General features: G+C 52.1%; 3 protein-coding genes across 6 annotated transcripts in view; 1 reads left to right on the top strand and 2 right to left on the bottom strand.

Annotated features, from left to right (window-relative positions):
* Nucleotides 1-3,214, top strand: part of CCNYL1 (cyclin Y like 1) — a 35,604-nt gene extending 32,390 nt beyond the window's left edge. Inside the window, exon 10 of the mRNA XM_052793182.1 lies at nucleotides 1,435-3,214. Within this exon, the coding sequence (XP_052649142.1) occupies nucleotides 1,435-1,551 (117 nt within the window). The 3' untranslated portion in view covers nucleotides 1,552-3,214. The remainder of the gene's footprint in view (nucleotides 1-1,434) is intronic.
* The window catches only part of PLEKHM3 (pleckstrin homology domain containing M3), a 129,518-nt gene that overhangs the window by 7,980 nt on the left and 102,655 nt on the right, over nucleotides 1-18,883 (bottom strand). For 2 of the 4 annotated variants that reach the window (XR_008236065.1, XM_052793178.1), the window contains exon 9: nucleotides 14,123-14,298. Coding sequence is in view for 2 of the 4 variants with exons in the window: in XM_052793178.1 (XP_052649138.1) it covers nucleotides 14,157-14,298 (142 nt within the window). In the remaining 2 variants the exon portion in view is untranslated. Of the gene's footprint in view, nucleotides 1-3,215; nucleotides 3,300-14,122; nucleotides 14,299-18,883 lie in introns of those variants that run through there. The other 2 variants (XM_052793176.1, XR_008236066.1) reach the window with 2 other exon arrangements.
* On the bottom strand, nucleotides 7,006-11,337 carry FZD5 (frizzled class receptor 5). Its single transcript, XM_052793181.1, has one exon. The coding sequence runs from the start codon at nucleotides 11,256-11,258 to the stop codon at nucleotides 9,528-9,530; it is 1,731 nt and encodes a 576-aa protein (XP_052649141.1). The 5' UTR covers nucleotides 11,259-11,337; the 3' UTR covers nucleotides 7,006-9,527.

Raw genomic sequence — 18,883 nt, 5'->3', positions numbered from 1 at the left:
TGCTAAAATTTTTAATTCTACCTTTCGGTTAGAAGCACATGAGCAGTTGATAGGAGCCTGTATGAAGCAGTGAATTAGTATTCCAGGGCTTGAAAACTGATTTACACCATATGGGTGACTGGGGCTAAATATGTCAACACAGGTTGCTTTATGATTGATGTGCTAGCATTAAAACAGGATGGAGAGTCTGTCGGTCTTGCACCAGGAGCTCATGCAGCCAATATCTCAAAGAATGCCACTCTTGAGCCAAATGCATGCCTCCAGAAGGTCAGCAGAAATAAATGTAAATAATTATTTTAAAATCCACTTAGAAGTTTATTCATGCTCAGAGTGTTTTTCACCTTTTGAACTTCCAGAACACTGGGCTGTGCTGAATGGGTGCTCCATTAAAGGAAAGGTGTAGGCTTGTAGCTGGTTGCAGGACTCTGAAAGTTCACCTGGTGATAGGTGGTAAATTATTAATTGAAGTAAATGTTCAGGACTGAAATTCAGTTCAGCCTTTTATTACAGGTATCCTTATTTATTTGCATTGATAATGCCTGAAGGCTCCAATCAGAAAGAGGCCTTGCAGGGGAGGACACACAGTGTTTCCTGGACAATCGTGTGTTATTAGGATTTAAATAATGAGGCTTGTTACTAGAATAGCTGCATCAGAATAAAAGCTGCTTGACTAGCTAGATAAGCAGAGCAGAGGCAAGCCAATAAATGGGTGAAAAACCAGTTAAATACTAAGTTGTCCACATGTGCTGATACTCAATAGCTGTATTAAGTGCCATGGCTATTGCCATGCCATCGAGCAGTGGGCTGCCCTCCCTCCCCTCCCTCTGCAGGAACCTGATCATGTGCGTGATCCCAGGAAGAGCACGTTGGGGGCAAGGGTGTAGAGATGGTAAAGGCAAAATGGAGGTCCTAGTAGAACTTCATTTCCTAGGCTCACTTGCACTGAGTGGCCAAGGGCAAGGTGCCCGAGGGAGTGCAGAAACCTTTTCAGTTTGAACCTTTTCTCTCATAGAAATGGCTGTGTGTGGTTTTATACCATTAAAATAAGATTTTTGTGCTGCTGCATGCAGCAGACCTAGCTACTAGGTGCAATTTTGAACATTACTTCCACGAACTCTTAAGTCTGAAATGGATCCAAGTTTTTCATTAGATAGCGAGATTGGTAAAAGAATGAAAATACTTGTATATGGAAACCACTTACCTTCCTTATGTCTGCCTTTCTGACAGAGGGTTCTTGTTAGCACAGGGACAGACCCCTTTAGTATCTTCCCTCCAAAGTAGTTCTTACCTACTTTCATTCTAGGAAAAAAAAGCTGGTAGCATCACTGCTACAGAGTGCCTGCTTTGTTGGTACTACACTTGTAAAAGCTTCCATGAAATGTTCAGACTTTTCTAATGTGTACTTTCCATTTTGTATCTGAACATGGTATCCAGGCTATCTCCCGGCTGTGTGAAGACAAATACAAAGACTTGTCAAAAGCTGCTATGAGACGATCTTTCAGTGCTGATAACTTAGTTGGTATCCGCCGTTCTAATGCCATCCTCTCCTGAGGAGAGAGAAAGGTGCAGCACCATGAACCAGCGTCCATATGAATTGGAGGAATACCACCACTCCATGCACACAAGCCAGCGGTGATGGTGTCTTCCAGCAAGAGAAGGAGAGGAGGGTAAACTAGCCAAGGGAGCCCAGAGCTTGAGGAGCATACTTGGTGCAAAAGACAAGACCTTTGTCAAATCAACTCTTTCCTCCTTCTGATGTATCCAGAGGTGCAAAACCAAACTTCTCTCCTTCTCTCCCCCACAGATGTTTGCTTACTATGTAGGCCTATAGCTGTGAACTCTTGAGGTTTTTAATAATAAGTAGTTCTAAATTTTAGAATTTAAACACTAACCACATGACTATAGTTACAACGTTCTTCCCTTCTCTCCCCTGTCATCCAGAGTCTCGCTGCATTTGTATTTCAGGTCAATGCAGTGTTAACAAAAACAAAACAAAACATGGGACTCTCTTAAAGTATAAAAGCCACTCTGGAGCTGAAGACAGTAGCATAGACACATGTTGACAGCTTTTCCCTGGTTTGGCTACTAAAAGCTGCTATTGTTGGTGATCTGTTCATAACCAAGAAGCTGCCCAGCAGGAAGGAATTCCAACTCTGCACCCACAACTTCACTCCAGTAGAGATTGTCAAAAGACTTTGAATGTTTTGACTGGGGCAGAGATATGGTTTTATGTATTGTTAAAATGTATAGGGTCCATGCTGCATTTCTTGTGAATTATGGTGCTTCTCTCATTTTTCTAATACTTGTATCGCTCTGGAAGAGACGCAATCTGTATATTTTTCTGAGGCAATGAATGAGAAAGTTGGTCTGGAAACATCATCACCATCCCAAACAGTGTAGCAATCCAGTGGTGAATGGCATGTGTGCAGCACTGCTTCTCTGAGTTCTACTGCAGATCTCTTGTGCTATATACAGTGGAGTTCCTAAAGCTGATATTGTGCATCCATCTGGCTCTCCTTGGGTTTTTGTTGCCTGGGAGGGATTTACATTCATAATGAGACAGTGATGAGTTTGAGAATCCTGGACTACCTAACAAGGTAGATTTGAAAAATATTGTGTTCAATTGAGAATTATCAAAAAGCTTTCTATAAACCCCCCTTTCCTCCCTGCCCCCCCCCCCCCCCCCGCAAAGTGAATTTTATCTTGTGCAACTGCTTTAGAGGCTTGGGTTTTGTTCTTTCTGAGATTTTGGAACAGAGCTTACTTTCAGGCTCTGAAACTGAACTCTAAACAGGATAAGTATTATTAGACTCTTCCTGTTACAAGTCTTTGTAGTATCTTCCCTTCTTGGATCCAAATAGATTCTAGGCGGTTTGTCCTAGGAGCAGATCTCCCTCCGAATGGCACAGGTTTTGTGCACCTCCTCTTCCAGCCAAGGCCCAGACACTTACACTGAATAGCAAGTCCATATACCTTTGAGAGTGTGGGGCTGTCTGAGTGTAATCATCAGTTTGGCTGCACTCAACTGTTAAAATGATGTGTATAGCCTTTTGCGGTATGCAAATATGCCAGCCCCTGGCTCCCAAATCCTTGGAACTTGGCACTTCAGGTATTGATCACAGTTCAATTTTGAAAATAACGCTACATCTTCAGGTGGTTTTCCTTTCTCATGTTTGTATTAAAAGAAAAGCTAATAAACTCTATTTTAATTAAAGTGAAAGGTGAATTGTGTGTTCTGTACAGCTGTCTGATTTCATTCCCCCTCATGAGTATTTGGAGCTGTGCAGCTTCTCTCAAGTCTGAAAAAAGAAATAAGAAAACCCAGTGGTGTGTGTTAAGGCCCCTCCATTCCCCGTACCAGCCCCTTGCCTTCATTTTATCACAGCGACTTGTGAATGTCTGGGGAGCCGGCAGCAGAGGTCATTTGGCAACTGTGAGCTGCTTGGTCGGCAGCGTGGGGCAGGGCCCTGGCAGCCTGCTACAGCTGAAGGCGTGGTAGAGGAGTCTTGTGTAGCTGCCTGGCTATTCCCACATGTCGTTTGGATTTAGAATTTGACTCAGGCTGCTCAAATAACGACTCACTGACAGTTTCTTTGCACTTAAATGGCCTTTAAGTAGGGCCAGTCTCTCTCTGGAGGCGATTTGCTGGTTTTTAAGTCCTCCCTTGAGAAGTACTAAATTGGAAGCTACAAGTGACCAACTCCTGGATTGACTTGTGACCTAATTGCTAACAAGCTTTTTTTTTTTTTTTTTTTCCTTAGCACCGCCAGGTGCCTTCAACTTTGTGGGATCTGTCTGGATGCACTTTTCTGCGGGCTGGTGCACAGCTTCTGCAAATGCAGCCATTCAGCTGTGAGGTGCTCAGCAGAAACTTGGGGAATTTACCTTTTTTGCCGAATGAGATGGAGGCTTTTCCTGCTGATCTGGATGGCAGGTGAATGACAACTCGAGCTGACAGCTGCTTCTGCAATATATCCTGCAGGAGACTGCTGCTCCGAACTTAATTTTGCCTCGCACCTTAACTGGCTTTAGTTTTACTGTAGCATAGCCCAGAGCACATTGTCAATAGGATTTTGATCTGTTCAGCAGATACTGAACAGAACTCAGCTTCTTAAGAGAGGAAAAACAGCAATTCCGTTTAACTTTCTGGTTAAAATGGTCCTGGTAAAAGAGTTAGATTCTGGAAAACACAACTAGTGGATTTCTTAGGTAAACAATAAAAAGTAAACCATACAGCTGCCTTTTGAAGGGATAAGCAATGATAGCGTTTCAGAAGGAATTGCATTTAGGTGGTTCTGCTGGAAGAGGAACTGGGGGGGGGGGAATACCCTGCAACTTTGCCACGTGTTGGCAGCACATTTCTCAAAAAGGCAAAAGAACTACAAACATAGTTAGAATACAGGAATTGGAGAGATTGTTACCCACCTCTGCTCCCAGGGAAGAGCAACCAGCTACAGGATCAATGATGTACCTTGTTTCTCTTAACCCAACAGCTGAATAATATTTAATCTATGTTGAGGTGACCTCTGCCTGCATTCAGTTCCAGGGCAGCAATCCCCAGCTGGCAGTAAATACTGTTTGCAGAGACAATAGCTATGTTGTGGCCCAGCAAGAATAATGTGAGCACCAGCAAGAATAACACAAGCATTGTGTGTTAGCGGTCAGCAGGGGCAGCAAGTCATGGACGTGTTTGTGGGCTACGTGATGCCCTTGGGCTTCAGCAGCCCTTTCCCTTTGTGTACGGGACTGTGTATTTTGTTTCTAAGGGAATTTTATGAGAGCTACTTCATTGTGGGTTTGGCAGTTAAGAGGACAGGCACTTCAGCGACGGAATAAATGTCAAGACCATCGCTTCTGGATAAGAGCATAGGCGTCAAGCATAACCTGAGCAAGTAGAAGAGGACAGAAGAGCAATTGAGGCAAGAGCTTACACAGCGGGTTGGCAGGCATGCGTGGGGCAGGGTGAGCTGGTGTGTTCAGAGCTCAGCATGGAGCAGGCTGCTGCCCCCGTCCTGCACGGGTATTTCCCACAGCACAATAGTGCAGTAGCATTACGTAGGCCTGATTTTCCGTAATGTTATCTGGGAAAACTATACTTGCACCAAATAAGTTATTTGACAATATACAGTGAATTACAGGGTGCTGCCAAAGTGACTATAGTGCCCTTACACCACCACCGCCCTGCTACACACACACCTCCGCCCCCAGTTGACCAGCTAGAGAAAGAGCATTTAACTGGCTGAACATGGGCTTGTTTGTCACAGGATTAGAAGTTTCAGGCTGCCTTTGCAGACAAGGCATGTTTTAGGTGAAACAACCACTTTGGCTTCTGCTCTGTGATATTTGAGAAGCCACATGGTCCCCATGCTGTCCGACACGGTCATTCTCCATGCCACCCAGCCTGAAATTGTGCTGTATTTGCACTGTTGAACTCCAGGGAAGCCAGTGACTGCCTCGAGGATGGCCTAAGTTGACCAGATGGGACACGGAGAGCATAGGAGCAACACACCAGCACAAGCATTAGGCTGGGCTGTGCACGACCACACGTGTGCTCACAGAAAGAGTCCTGCAGGTGATCCGCAAACAGCTGCCTGCAGTAATGGCCCTTCCCTTGCTCCAAAACGGCGGCTCGAGGTAGGCAGCGGATGGCAGCTCTGCCAAACTCCTATTTACTGAGGACACGGTGGCTTCCTGGGGGGTGAGGATGACAACAAGGCTGCCAGCAAGGTGCTGGAGTTACTTCTGGAGGCAGGCGGTCAGTGTCTGCAGCTCCTCAGTAAGAACCTCGTGCTGAGATGGCGCATGTCCCCTCCACAGCCCAAAACAGTTGCCCTGCACGTGATAGGATCAGCCCCTGACAGTGTGTTTTGCCTGTACTTGAGCATGGGGAGGGCAGATCAGCCGGCACTGAGGAATCAGGTGAGTCAGTCTGTGCGGCTGTCAGGTTTATCGTTGGGTACTGGAATGCTGCTTCCAGGTAAGAGATCCTATCTAGTGGGACCTAGTGTGTGCCTACACACCTAACTAGATAGCAGAGTCCTGCACCATTAGTCACCACGAAGCCAGCCTTAACCCCTTGCTGTCCTTCCTACAGTGCTCCTCCCAACACGAGAGAGCGCACAGCAGATGGCAACACGGACGCTCAGATCCGGCGTGCAGCATCCCCCTTGGCTAAGAGCTGTCATCTGCTTGGCCTGAAAAGTATCAAAGGGCACCTACTCAGGGCCTGATCTCAGCACAGGGCGAGGGACTGATACTGTGCAAACTGCAGAACACCAATAAAAGTTGATAGTTAACCCTCTTCTACCAGCGAGGTGTGACTTTGGCCTGTCAAGGAAACACGCTAGCAAGCGAGGTCATGGGCACCAGCCAGCAGCAACGGCAGCCCCTGAGGATTAAACCCAGTTCAGTGCAGAGCCAGGCTGGGACACGCAGCACCGTGGTGGGCCGTGGCATGCCAGCGGTGAGGGCCCGGGTACGTGACACCCCCCATGCCGAGGGCAGCGCCCTGTGGGGTTCGTGCACACAGACCATGCTATTTCTGCACCACACAAGTGTAGTTGCCTCACCAGTCCCCCACGATCCCTCGTGATAAGAGCCCCGAACAGCCCACCAGCACGTGCCTCCCTGTCCCCCCCCCCCAGTTAAGTTTTTATGGTAATTAATATTCTAGCAGAAGCAAAGAAAACACCACACACTTTTTTGTCCTCATAAATAACTAATCTCAATACTTCTCTTTGAATAAAATTTGTTCAGCTTTTCACAAAATATAGTACAGTTATTTAAACAACGTTGAAGAGCATCAGTAACGGAAGAGGCAAAAAACCAACATGTAAATTGGCTACAGCATACAGGGCACACGGCAACGGCTCCTTTCCCCCTCCTGCCACTTGTTGCTGAGAAGCCTGGCTCAAACACAAGTTGATTGTATTAACCTACCGTTAGATCAAAGCTGAAAATGCTCTTGCATTTTTCAATAGGCAACAGTTCGTAGCTAATCTTGGATTTCTTTTTTTCTTTTTTCTTTAAAAAAAAAGCTTTACACAGTCAGTTGCACTTTGGAAAAAACAAAAACAACAAAACACCACCTTTGACATGGTTTTGTTCATTGTATTGCATGATGTGTGTTTAGCTGTATCTACAAAAGGCACTATAGAAAGAGAGGAGTCCAGCAAGGCATGGATTGGAGCAGGCTGGAATCATTTAATGCCCTGGATTACAACACGAGACTACCCACAGTGTCTCTGCGCCTGACCTGCCTCGCTGGTGAGAACACACCTGTCCCAAACCCATATCAAAGGTCACTACAGCTTCTGTATGTATGAACCAGGCTATAATACAACTATTTACAGTTTGTAACACAACATGGTACAATTCTGTCCGCGGTGAAGTACTGCAGCATGCTGGAGGGAGCGAGCCCTCTGTCACGAGAGTGCTGATATGAGCGGCTGAGCAGTCCCTGCCGAGCCCTCCATCCCTGCACCGCTGGCCCCTCTGGCCAGAATGCCCCAGAGACACTCATGCAGTACCTTGGCAGTACCTTTATCAGTAGATGTGCCACTCAAGCATCCCCTCACTTCTCAGGCTTTGGGTTTAAAATGAGGTGGAAACCTTCTTGACTGAAGTGGTCCAAGGGCGTTCAGAACAACCTCGGATCCTTGCAGTCCCACAGGAGCAAAGCCAGCAGTTGTTCTCCGGCGCTCAAGCAGCCAGGTCACGGTGCCACGCTTGAAGGAGGGCAAAAAGGACTCGAGTAGTGGCTGGGCAGTTACATACATGATCACCACTTAGGGTAGCGGGGAAAAAAAACAAAATCGGGTGCTTTCACAAGCAGGCTGAAGCCAGAGGCAGCCATCTCTCGCCAGCTGTGCCCCATCCCGTGCCGCAGCCAAAGCCCCTCACCCTCGCTGCATTCAGTGAAGTTGACAACCAGGCCCCCCCCACCATCACTCTACTTATCGAAACCCAGCTGTCACCACCACTTAATGCCAGGCACCAGTTCTGTCAGTGCTCTGCTGCTGTCTGACCTAGGGAAGTGAAAAACGCTTAGGAAGCTGGAGGAAAGAGAGTACAAATGCTCTACTGAGCTTTCCTAAATTAACTGCTCACTCTCGAACCCGGCACTGTCTCCAACAGAGGCACAGCTTTGAAAAAAGCAGCAGGAAGTGTTGAAGATGGCTGGCTAGAAAACCCAGCTGCTCCCCAGGAGAGACAGACTGCCGCCTGGCTTGGAAACCTCCCCGCCATGCACACACTACCTGCTGCAGAATCACAACCACCCTTTTAGGGTTGGTTGTGCCACGCTCAGCTGCTGCACCGCGTGCCACAGCTGGCAGGCAGGGCGCTGGGGCTGCCTACCTCACCCCAGGTAACCTGCACGGCACCAGGCAGACACGAGAAACTCACCCCGCTGCAGAGGCGAGAGGCACGGAGCAGCATCGACCCCTTCCCAGAGCACATGGCAGCTCAGGAGGAGGCTGCTCTCAGTGCCAGGGCCAGCGGTGCCCTGGGCTCCTTGCGAACCCCGTGCTGGGATAGCAGCCTCGTCACCCGTGCAGCCTCTTGGCTCTCCAGGGCGAGTTGCTCCATGGAGTGGAGCTGGATGCCCACCGCAGAGCAGCAGGTCGAACCCAGGAGTCAGTGCTGCAGAGCTGAGCCCCACCGGCACCAGTCCCTGCCCAGCCCTGAGCCCCCTGCCCAGGGAGAGCCTGCAGGCGCTTGCCCCAGGGAGAAGGGACCTCTGGGACCGCCTGGTCCCCACCTGCGCTGCAGACAGTTGGGACCCTCTCCCTGCCCGCCTCAAGGGCTGGGTGGCAGTTCCTCCCTGCAGCCCCTTCCTCCTGCACCGCCACCGCCTGCAAAGCCCCCAGCCCGTGCAGCTCCCTCCCTCCCGCCCAGTGTGCCGCTGCCCGAGCGGGGCCAGCGGCAACATCGCACCGGGGCCCCCAGCCCCCTCCTCCGCAACACGGAGCTGTGCCCGGGGACCTGGGTGCAGCACAACAGGGAGGCAGTCCCCCCTGCCAGCTCTCCCCGGCCCCCTCGCATCCCCCCGGGTTCTGGTGAGCGGCTCGGTGCTGGTGCCAGCGCATCACCCGGGGTTGGGGGCCACCACCTGCCCTGCCTGCTGCAGCTCTCCCCTTCACCCCAGCACCAGCGAGACCTGCCCAGAGGCTCACTGTGAGACACAAATCAGTGCTCGAGGGCCACCTGCCACCTGACCGGCCCGCAGGCAGCAGCACCCCAGGACCCCAAACAGGGCGTGGGACCCCAAATGGGGCATACATGACGGTGCCAGGCTCCAGGCCTCCCTGTCCCTCTGCCCCCATGTCGCTGGCAACACCTCCCCCTGCCCTGCCTGGGGCCGTGGCTGCTCCGTGCCCTGCGGGCGCACTCGCTCGGTCCCGGGCAGCACTGCCACGGTGGGGCTGAGGATGCCGGGGTGGCCCAGCTGCCACCCCCTCTTCTGTGGCCCAGGGTCTTTGCAACCCTCTCTTCCCTGTGGCTGGGGTCACTGAGGCTCTCTCCGGTCACACGTGGGACAGCGGGACCTGCTTGTGGTAGGAGGCCATGCTGGGCAGCACCGTCCTGCCTGCCAGCGCCGGGCTGGCCTCACCGTACACGGAGGCACCCGCGGGCTTCCTGGCCTGGCAGCAGCGGGCCGTGAAGCGCCTCCAGGACTCAAGTGTCTTTCCGGACCAGATCCAGACGCCGGACGTGATGCCCACCACAAGGCACATGAAGTACTTAAGCATGAAGACAGCGTAGTCGGGCTTGGGGCGGTGGGGGTCCCCCGGGCAGGAGCAGTTCTGCGCCCGCTCCCATGCCTCCCGGTTGTGCTGCTCATAGATGTAGCAGGCGATGACGATGGTGGCAGGTACAGTGTAGAGCACGGTGAAGATGCCGATGCGGATCATCAGCTTCTCCAGCTTGTCAGTCTTGGTGCCGCCCTGCTTGATCACGCTGCGGATGCGAAAGAGAGAGACGAAGCCGGCCAGCAGGAAGAGGCTGCCGGTGAAAAGATAAACCACCAGCGGTGCCAGCACAAAGCCCCGCAGGTTCTCCAGGCTCTGGTTGCCCACGTAGCAAACCCCGGCCACCGGGTCACCGTCCACGGAGCTGAGTGCCAGTACAGCGATAGATTTGGCACTGGGGATGAGCCAGGCAGCCAGGTGGAAGTACTGCGCGTAGCTAGCGATGGCCTCGTTGCCCCACTTCATGCCGGCTGCCAGGAACCAGGTGAGGGACAGGATGACCCACCAGATGGAGCTGGCCATGCCAAAGAAGTAGAGGAGAAGGAAAACCACTGTGCAGAGGGCTGGGCCCGTGGTCTCATAGTGGATGTGGTGGTGCTCCGGGTTGCAAGCCACGTTGGCGTGCCCTGCCACCAGCCGCACGATGTAGCCCACGGAGACGAAGAGGTAGCAAGCAGAGAGGAAGATGATGGGTCGCTCAGGGTACTTGAAGCGCTCCATGTCGATGAGGAAGGTGGCCACGGTGGTGGAGGTGGAAAGGAAGCAGAGGATGGACCAGAGGCCGATCCAGAAGGTGGCAAAGGTCTTCTCATCCTGGGTGAAGTAGGGCTGGTAGCAGGGGATGGCGCAGTTGGGTACCTGCCCAGTCCTGATACGGTTGTACAGTGGATGGGACTCCTTGGAGATGGGGATCAGGGGTGCTTTGCACTTGCAAGTCCGGCCGCAGTCCATCCCCGAGGGGCGCTGCCCATCGAGCGGCGTCAGGTTTTTGGCCGCGTCCTTGGCCGGGTGCGTGGGCTTCCCAAAGAAAGGCGGCACGGTGGTGGCTTCCGTGCGGTTGTATCCCATGCAGAGCACCTCGGTGTCCCCCAGCACTGGCAGGCTGTCGCAGCTCATCCTCTCGGGCCAGGCGAAGCCGTACTGCTGCATGATGGGCGAGCAGCCGGCCTTGGCCCGCTCGCAGACGGAGCGGCAGGGGGGCAGCGGCTTGGTGTAGTCGGGCAGGCAGATGGGGGTGTACATGCTGCAGAGGAAGAAGCGCAGGTCCGGGGAGCACTGGATCTCCACCAGCGGCCAGAACTGGTGCACCTCCAGCCCGGCCTCGTCCTGCGTGTCGTGGTTGAACTGGTTGGGCATGTAGGTGAGGTTGTAGCCGATGCCCTTGCACATCGGCACCGTGATCTCCTGGCACACCAGCGCCTTGGAGGCGGCGCGCCCCGCCGCCGGCAGCCCCAGCAGCAGCGGCAGCCCCAGCACCAGCGGCACCGGCAGCCCCCGGCCGCCCATCGCCGCCGCGCGTCCTACCGCCGCCGCATGCCCCGGCCACCTGCCGCCGCCGCCGCCGCCGCCGCCGCCGCGCCGGGAGCGGGGCCCCGCCGGGACCGCCAGTGCCGCCGCCGCCGCCGCCGCCACCTGCGCTCTGGGGCGGGCGGGCGCCCCCGCGCCGCGCCGCGCCCGCGCCCCGCCCCCCCACCCCTAGCCCCGCCCCGGGAACGCCCACGCCCCCCGGCGCCCCGCCCACGCCGGGGCTCCCCAGGGCCGCCCCCGCCCGGGGCGCCGAGTCCCGCGGCGGCGAAGCGAGGCGCCCCGCCGGGAGACCGCGCTGCCCCCGGCGCCCCGCCGCGCCGAGCCCCGGCCCCCCCCGCCTGGCCCCGGCTGTTGGACGCGTCCTGGCGGACCCCCGCCCGCCGGCGCTCGGAGACCCGCGGCGGCCCCGGCCCGGCCGGCGGCAGCCGGCGAAGTGAGAAGGTGACGGTGCTGCCCAACCACCGACTGCTCCGCATCCGCCCCCGGCTCCTGGTCTGCTCCAGGGATCCCGACTCCTTCCCCTCTTGCCCGCCGCGCCCCTCCCGGGACCCGGGAGCCGCCGCCCGCCCCAGCGCCGCGCCGGCCCGGCCCGCCTTCCCCTCGTCGGCGTGAAGAGCAAAGCGGGACGGGGGCAGCGGCTGGAGGAGGAGGAGGAGGAGGCAGGCGGCGGCTGCCGCGCTGCTGCCGCTTCGCCCCCTCCTCTTCGGGCCCTTCAGCCCCTCTCCGCGGGAAGGGGCCGGGGCCTCACCCCGCCGTAAGGGGATGGGGGCAAAGGGGTGAAACCTCGGGGGGAAGGCGCGCAGGGGTCCTGCCCCGCGTTTGCCTTGCTCCGGCAATCGTACGTCAGCCCGGGTACAAGGGTCACGGCAGCATCTCCCGCTGCCTCCTCCCGCCGCGGCCCGCTTCCCGGCTGCCTGGCAGGGCAGCGCTCCCGCCTCCCGGAAAGCTGAGCCTCCGCGGGGAAGGGAAACCGGACCTGCCCGCGCCCGCCCGGCTGGCAGGGTGCAGGCAGCTGCGCTAACCACATTCCCGGCCTGGGCTGCCGGCCGGCTCCCCGCTCCACCTCGGAGCCGCAGGAGATGTTTCACGAGCCCCCACCTTCCTCCCGAGCGGGCAGCAGGCGTTGGAGCGTGGCGCGAAAGAACGAAGCCGGCGCTTTCGAGAGACCCCGGCCGGGGCAGAGATCCCTTCCCAGCGCTCTGGGAAACGCAGGCTCCTGCTGGAGCTACCGCGGCGATCGCGCTCAGCGGCCTAACGTAAGGAACTTGAATCCGTGCACTAGCAAACACCTAAATTATCAGCCCGGCTTCCAGCGGCTTCCACGGCTCCTGAAGCCCACAGCACATCCAGAGCACACAGGGGAACAGACCTGCTTCAGAAGCCAGATTTGGGGGTCACAGGCTGCACCCGCCACGGCAGCGCCCTTATTCTGGCCAAGGAGGAAGGCTGCTCCCAAGCCATTGCACAGGAGCTCCTCACTCCTCCTCAGCGGATGTGGATGGAAGGGCAATTTGGACCAAAGTACTCACATCCAGCACTGGATCTGCTAGTCGAGATGTACCCACAGCACATCACAAACAGGGACAGCTCACATTCAGGCCTGGTGCTGGGGAACGCCAGCACCCAAAATCTCACGCACCCAAAATGCCTCTGACTGCATCCAGAGCCCAGAAAGCAAAGACTCGAAGCATGACTTAGCTCCTGCCTTCCTCCCAGGAAGGAATAAAATCTGGCTTGCCTATCGCTCTGTGGCCAGTGGCTCTTGTGGCTCTGGGCGGAGTGCTGACTCCTGCTACCACACACCAAAGTCGCCAGGGATTTTAAGGCCAGAGACCTCATTACCACGTCCGAAATCCTCTGTGTCTACCAGTCCACCCAGCCTAGGCATGTGTATCATTTGGCACTGACAACCTTGATGTTTAGCAACTTTTTTAAAGAAAAGGAAAAAAAAAGCTCAAGTCTCTATACCTCTCTGCTTTATGCTCTAAGTTCTGCCTGTAATAAAGCTATACGGAAGAGAATTGCAAGTCACATGTTCCTTTGGAACACAGTGGCATATCCCTGTAGCAGGAGTCATAACTTTTAATTCTCCCCAACAATGAGTTTCTGTGAACTAGCAGCCCAGCAGAAAGCAATCACAGACAGTTTCATTATGGCTTTCAGTTGATTATCCAAATTATAGCTGTGAGCAGAGAGCAGCCTTTTTATTATCATCATCGCTGTACAATTAGAAAATGCTGATGAAGCTCCACAAGAGCAGAAATTCTCTTTTTTGCTGGTATTTTTCATTTTTATAAGCGTTCCCTTGGGCAGGATCTTGGTTTGATTCGACACACAATGGGTAACAGGTACATAGGTGGGAAGGGAGAAGATAAGAAGGGGAAAATGGGGCAGCTCTTCATTTCAGTTAATCTATCAACTCTTGTATCCTGGTTCAGGTTTCACCACTCCTCCAGATGTATCTAATTCTTAGAGCCTGGCTGTAAATAATGCTGTATTTGCTACACTGGGGACATATAAAATCCAATTAAGAGCCAGGTAGACATCTGTTGACTTGCTCTGTGCTTCTGTTTCCTTCTTGTTTTTTTATGAATACGTAGCAGAGCAACCAGAACAGGATTAAATACGGTGTAAGTTGATAGGCTTGTTATTCATCTCTACAGTACAGTATGAGAGTACAGTGCTTTATGTGCATCCAGCACTATTAGTGACAGGAGCCGTGCCTGCACAAAACCTACTGTGCCAAACCCTGGAGACAAAAGAGAAAGCATTTCCCACCCCTAAGAACTTGCTGCTGTTGTTGTTGTTAAAAAACTCTAAAAATTATTAGGAAATCGCTTTACCTGTGTGCAGAGGTGCTCATGAAGCTCCACCATGCTAGACAGGTCTGCTTGGGAGTCCAGCTAGTCCCTGCTTGTGGCTCCAGCCCAGAGAATATGGGCATGGGCTGACAATACATGTGTCCTCAAGGACATACCTTCCACCCGTTGAGGCATTTTCAGCTGGGATGCAGCGGTTCCTGGAAGAAGCAGAAAGTAAAAAGGTGGTAAATATTTCTGTATTTGGTTCTTTCAGTGCTGTATTGTCAGCCTATGCTATTTACCTGGACAAACTGCCTTTGTGAAGGATACTGTGACTTTTCAAAGACTTTAGAAAAGGACTAAGTGAGCTTCCTTTGTAAAGACTAGCTATTGCCCTTGTCCTTGTTAGAGAACAGACTTTTGCAAAGAGCTTTTCAGGCCAGGCTCTGGGCAGGGACAAAGCCAGGGAGCACTGATCTCGCTCTTGGCTTTGCCTGTACTAAAGCAGGGCAGGAACCTCCTGCCCCTCTTGTTGTAGGACCAGCACGCTGTCCCTGGCCCTCGACCCTTCTTGCTCGGAGCAGTAAATCCCGGTTTTGTCTGCACTGCTGACAAGTCTCCGGCTCCCAGGATGGGAGTGGTGGGGGCCCAGCGCAGGTGACTATGGGCTCCTGGTGCTGGTGGGCAGCCTGCCAGTCATCCCAGCTGGAGGCTGTGTTAGCTCAGGCGCTGCTCGAATTAGCCGTGACCCCTGATAACGAACTGCTTGAGCGAGAGGGTGCTGGAGACCACAGGGTGGTTTGCAGCAGCACGAGACTGGCAAGGCTGTGCCTTACTGCCTGCTGCGGGTGCAGGGACAGACAGCTGTCACGTTTGGCATCACAGTGCAGCCCCCAGCCAGCTCCAGCACAGCAGACCCATCGTGCACAAAAGGAGATCGATGTTTCCCCTACGCACAGGACACGGTTGCAGGCTGCACCAAAAGACAGACATGCTTCTGCTTCCACCCGTGGCAAGCGTTCACGTTCCCACCTGAGAGTCGCAAGGCTGCGGGCTGCCAGCACTGCAAACCCCAGCACCAAGACGGACCTTGCATAACTGGACCTGGAAGGGGGCTTCCAAATAAGAGACCAAGGTCCTTGCTGCCCCACAGGCAGGAGGGACCTGGCAGGAAGGGAGCCCTTTGCGAGCAGGCAGAGCAGAATGAGAATCACTGCCAGCATTTGCAGAGGGATACTGGCACCCATATCCTACCAAAGTGCAACAGCAGCAGGGGCAAACATTTTCTCATATGCCCGAATGATTTAAAAGCTGTGGGCTGGGGACGGGAATTCAGATTTAAATCACTTGAATGCTTTTCACCATGGATGCCTTGTTGAAATTCCCTTGAAAACTGTAACCTACATCAGTACGGGGTTTTTTTATATATACCTGTACAATTACACACCTTAACATACTGCAGGAAAACAAAGCCATGCCCAACTGTAGTCACATTCAAAAAGCTACAAGGAACTAGACAACTTCTGAGTGAATTAATGCAAAACTGGATTTCTAACAGTAACACAGACTTTAGGAACATCTGACACAAGTGCTGCAGTTTGTAAAATGCTACCAGAAGTTCAGATAAGTAAGACTAAAGTAAAATCAGGAAGAGTGGCTGCATTTGAAACTCATCTTGCCGGACTCATCAGTTATTACTTAACGATACTTGTACATATAAGTGCACATAAAATGTACATAATTAGTTTCCATTGGTCTCCTCAGGGACTGGGACCCCTTTCTGAGAGGCACAGTTGGAACACCGAAGGGGTGTTCCTGTCCCAAGGTGACCACCACAGCATGCAGAAGGCAGAGGCAGCATCAGGACCATGGCCCAAAGGCACAGGAGGGTCGGCAGGGATGAGGAAGGGTCCCTGCCATGCCATGGCCTGGCCAGCAGCACAACAGCCATGGCTGATCTTCAGGTCTCCTTGCTGTGATTCACGCAATGCCAAGATAAGGAGGAGGCAGTGAACTTCACATTTGATTTTTTGGGGGGGGGGCATATTGCAGGCCTGAAACTCTTCAGATACGTTGTTTTTGAAACACATCACGTTGTGCTTTTTTCTTTTTTTTTTTTACATGGGCCCTTGAAAAGAAAACAGTCCCCATAGTGAAGTTGACATGATAAATTAGTATGGCCCTGGCAAAGCCCTCACTCTTCATTGGGCAAATACTTATTTATGGACTTTCAAATTGTGGCTTATGTAACAACAGGGTGAGTGACTTTCAAAAAACCTACCCCATGTATTGACCTGATAGAGCCTAATGGGTCCTTCAGAGCAATTAGGATTTATTGTGTTAGTGTCTATTGTGTATAGAGGCCATTTTAAAAACATGTGTTATTTACCCAGAAGGCAGTAATGACTGTTTAAATACACAGTTAGATTGTTTCTGAAATGCTTGCTGCTCTATACATTGTAAAGAAGTTACTCCAAGTATTTTTCAGAGTTAAATACTTTGCTCCATTGGGATTTCCAAGCAGGGTGATTGTACTGCACATACATTTGTATGCTTATGGCTGTAAGTGAATTGAGGTCTCAGGAAAGCTGCCAAACGAGCAACCTCGAAGCATGAAATCTGAGATTTTTTTCTTGACCAAGGGGCCAGTGCTCACCACTCTAGTGGTCTGAGCAGCTCAGGCCATTTCCCAGCTGAGAGAGCAGGGCATTTCCCATGGACCACCTGAGTTTTGCCCTGCCTGATCTGAATGTCCAGCAAGGTGTTAAGGTGACCTTAACAGCCATGAAGCTGTGGTTTCCACCATGGCACATCTAACCCTCTATGTGCATGTGAGGTGGGATCATCACCACTTCCCTGTAACCTACTGGGGGCCGGCATGCAAAAATACAACTGTTGGCTTCTGAACACTGCTGCAGATTTGAGAAGCCTAACCCTTGCCCAGGCTCCTCAGCAGGTGTGAAGGAGCACGGCTTCACTGCCCGGCGAAGATCAGCGCTGGCTTACACCCGCTTTGACTCCAACCACATGAGTAAAACAAACCCCCAACTCATACATGGGAGGTACCAAATGCCTCTATGAAATAATAATGACTAATTACTGCTTGCTTTATCTCCAGACCAATGCTGTTTTGATCAACGCCATCTCTAAATAGGTATTTCCTTTTTCTGCCCTCTCCTTTGCTGTCAGAGACCTTCAGGGTGAAACTGCCCAAAGCAGTTCAGCTTTGGCACAATGCTTTCCCTTCCCTGCCTCAGGTCACAACCTTTGGAAACTTGTTTCTATTTGCTTGTTTTACAATGAAATGAAAGTAACATCTGTTACAGTTGCAGTACTTTATTTCCAGGGTCAAAAGTATTAAGCAGTTTTCTAATCCAGCAAAGAGAGAGAAAGGTTAGAGGAACCTCTGGCTGAAAATGTTGTAGCAAAACTTCAGCGTTAGGATGCAAGTTTGTAATGGCCAACGTGCAAAATCCGCTGGGGAAAACACTCAAGCAGCCTGGACTGAAGCTGGCTGAAACTTGCAATTTCTGTTTTGTGGAAAATTCCAACATTAAAAAACAATGTAAAACACACCAGCTTGTGCCAAAAAGGGCAAGCTGCCCGTACTTCTGAGAAATCCTGCAGCATCAGGAAAAGCTAGGAGGTTTCCTGTTGCAACGTGGAGAAGTCCTAGAAGCCCCCTGCCAGAAGAGGCCTTGGGAGCCGAGGACGGGGGAGGTGCTGGAGCGGGGGACATGGAAATCCTGGGGTGCCAGGAGCTTACTGGGAAACTGGGCAGAAATCAGCCAGGAATCAGCCTGGTGAGCACTTGTCCGTTAGGTCTTGCCTGGCTTTCAGAGAATGTTGGTCAGTCAAAATAGAAATGTTTCCAAGAAACTTTCTGTCTATGCTGAACTGGCACTTTACAAAGAAACTGCTATCGGTATGAACATCTGCGGTTACGGGTGGTCTCTCCTGGCCTTAAAATTCTATGAATCGGTGGAAAACACATGATAACAACTGTCGCTGTTAAGAGTGACTTCAGTCTGTGTTCAGAATAGTTCAAGTTCAGTCTGGCCTTTCCTGAACATACTAAGTTTCATACAATCAAAATAGGTTTCAAACACATAAGCCGCTTTGACTGCATTCCTTCACTAACCTCCAAGGCGCTGTGATCAAGATTTTCCAGATGCAGTGATTCTGGACCCTCTTGAGGCAACCTTAAGGGATCTTCAGAAATTGTTACAGACCTGCCCTCTGGAAATTGGACTCCTTTACGACATGCCACGTTGTCAACTCAAGATCAGCGGCAATCAAAAGTCACACGACATTTGAAAGCTTTATCCTGTGTGTGTACTCACTCATCTATAGTACCCTAGAAGGAGAAAGTTCATACACAATACACACGTGCTGTGTTTTCAGGTTTTCATGAACCAGTAAGTATCAAGGCCAGAGACCTTCTGAAACAGTGTCCTCTCCCTGACCTTTTAGGCATTCTTGCTAAGACCAGGCACTTCAGATTCTCTGTATCTGCTTTTGACATCCTTGAAGTGCTTGACACGGGGCTGGAGGAATATTTGGAGCTAAGGCTTAGTGAGTCATGTCATTCACACCAAATGAACCAAATTATGTTGAAATACAGATTTAAATCCCTGCATAATCAACATTCATTGGACACAAGTAAAAAGAGACAGAAACAGATGGAAAGGCAATTAGCACTAGCTGGAACTATACATGTTTTGATTACTTCCTTCTGCAAGTCATTCATGGGATAATGTAATACACAGGTCAAAGTGATTTTGGAAAGGATGTTGCTAGCAA

The sequence above is a fragment of the Harpia harpyja genome, chromosome 7, assembly GCF_026419915.1.
Source record: "Harpia harpyja isolate bHarHar1 chromosome 7, bHarHar1 primary haplotype, whole genome shotgun sequence".
Classification (NCBI taxonomy): Eukaryota; Metazoa; Chordata; class Aves; order Accipitriformes; family Accipitridae; genus Harpia; species Harpia harpyja.
The sequence above is the reverse complement of the archived record's forward strand: the minus strand, read 5'-3'. Positions and strand labels throughout refer to the sequence as shown.

Coding starts and splice junctions, on each gene's coding strand:
- FZD5 (XM_052793181.1), bottom strand. CDS start 11,258: ATGGGCGGCCGGGGGCTGCCGGTGCCGCTGGTGCTGGGGCTGCCGCTG.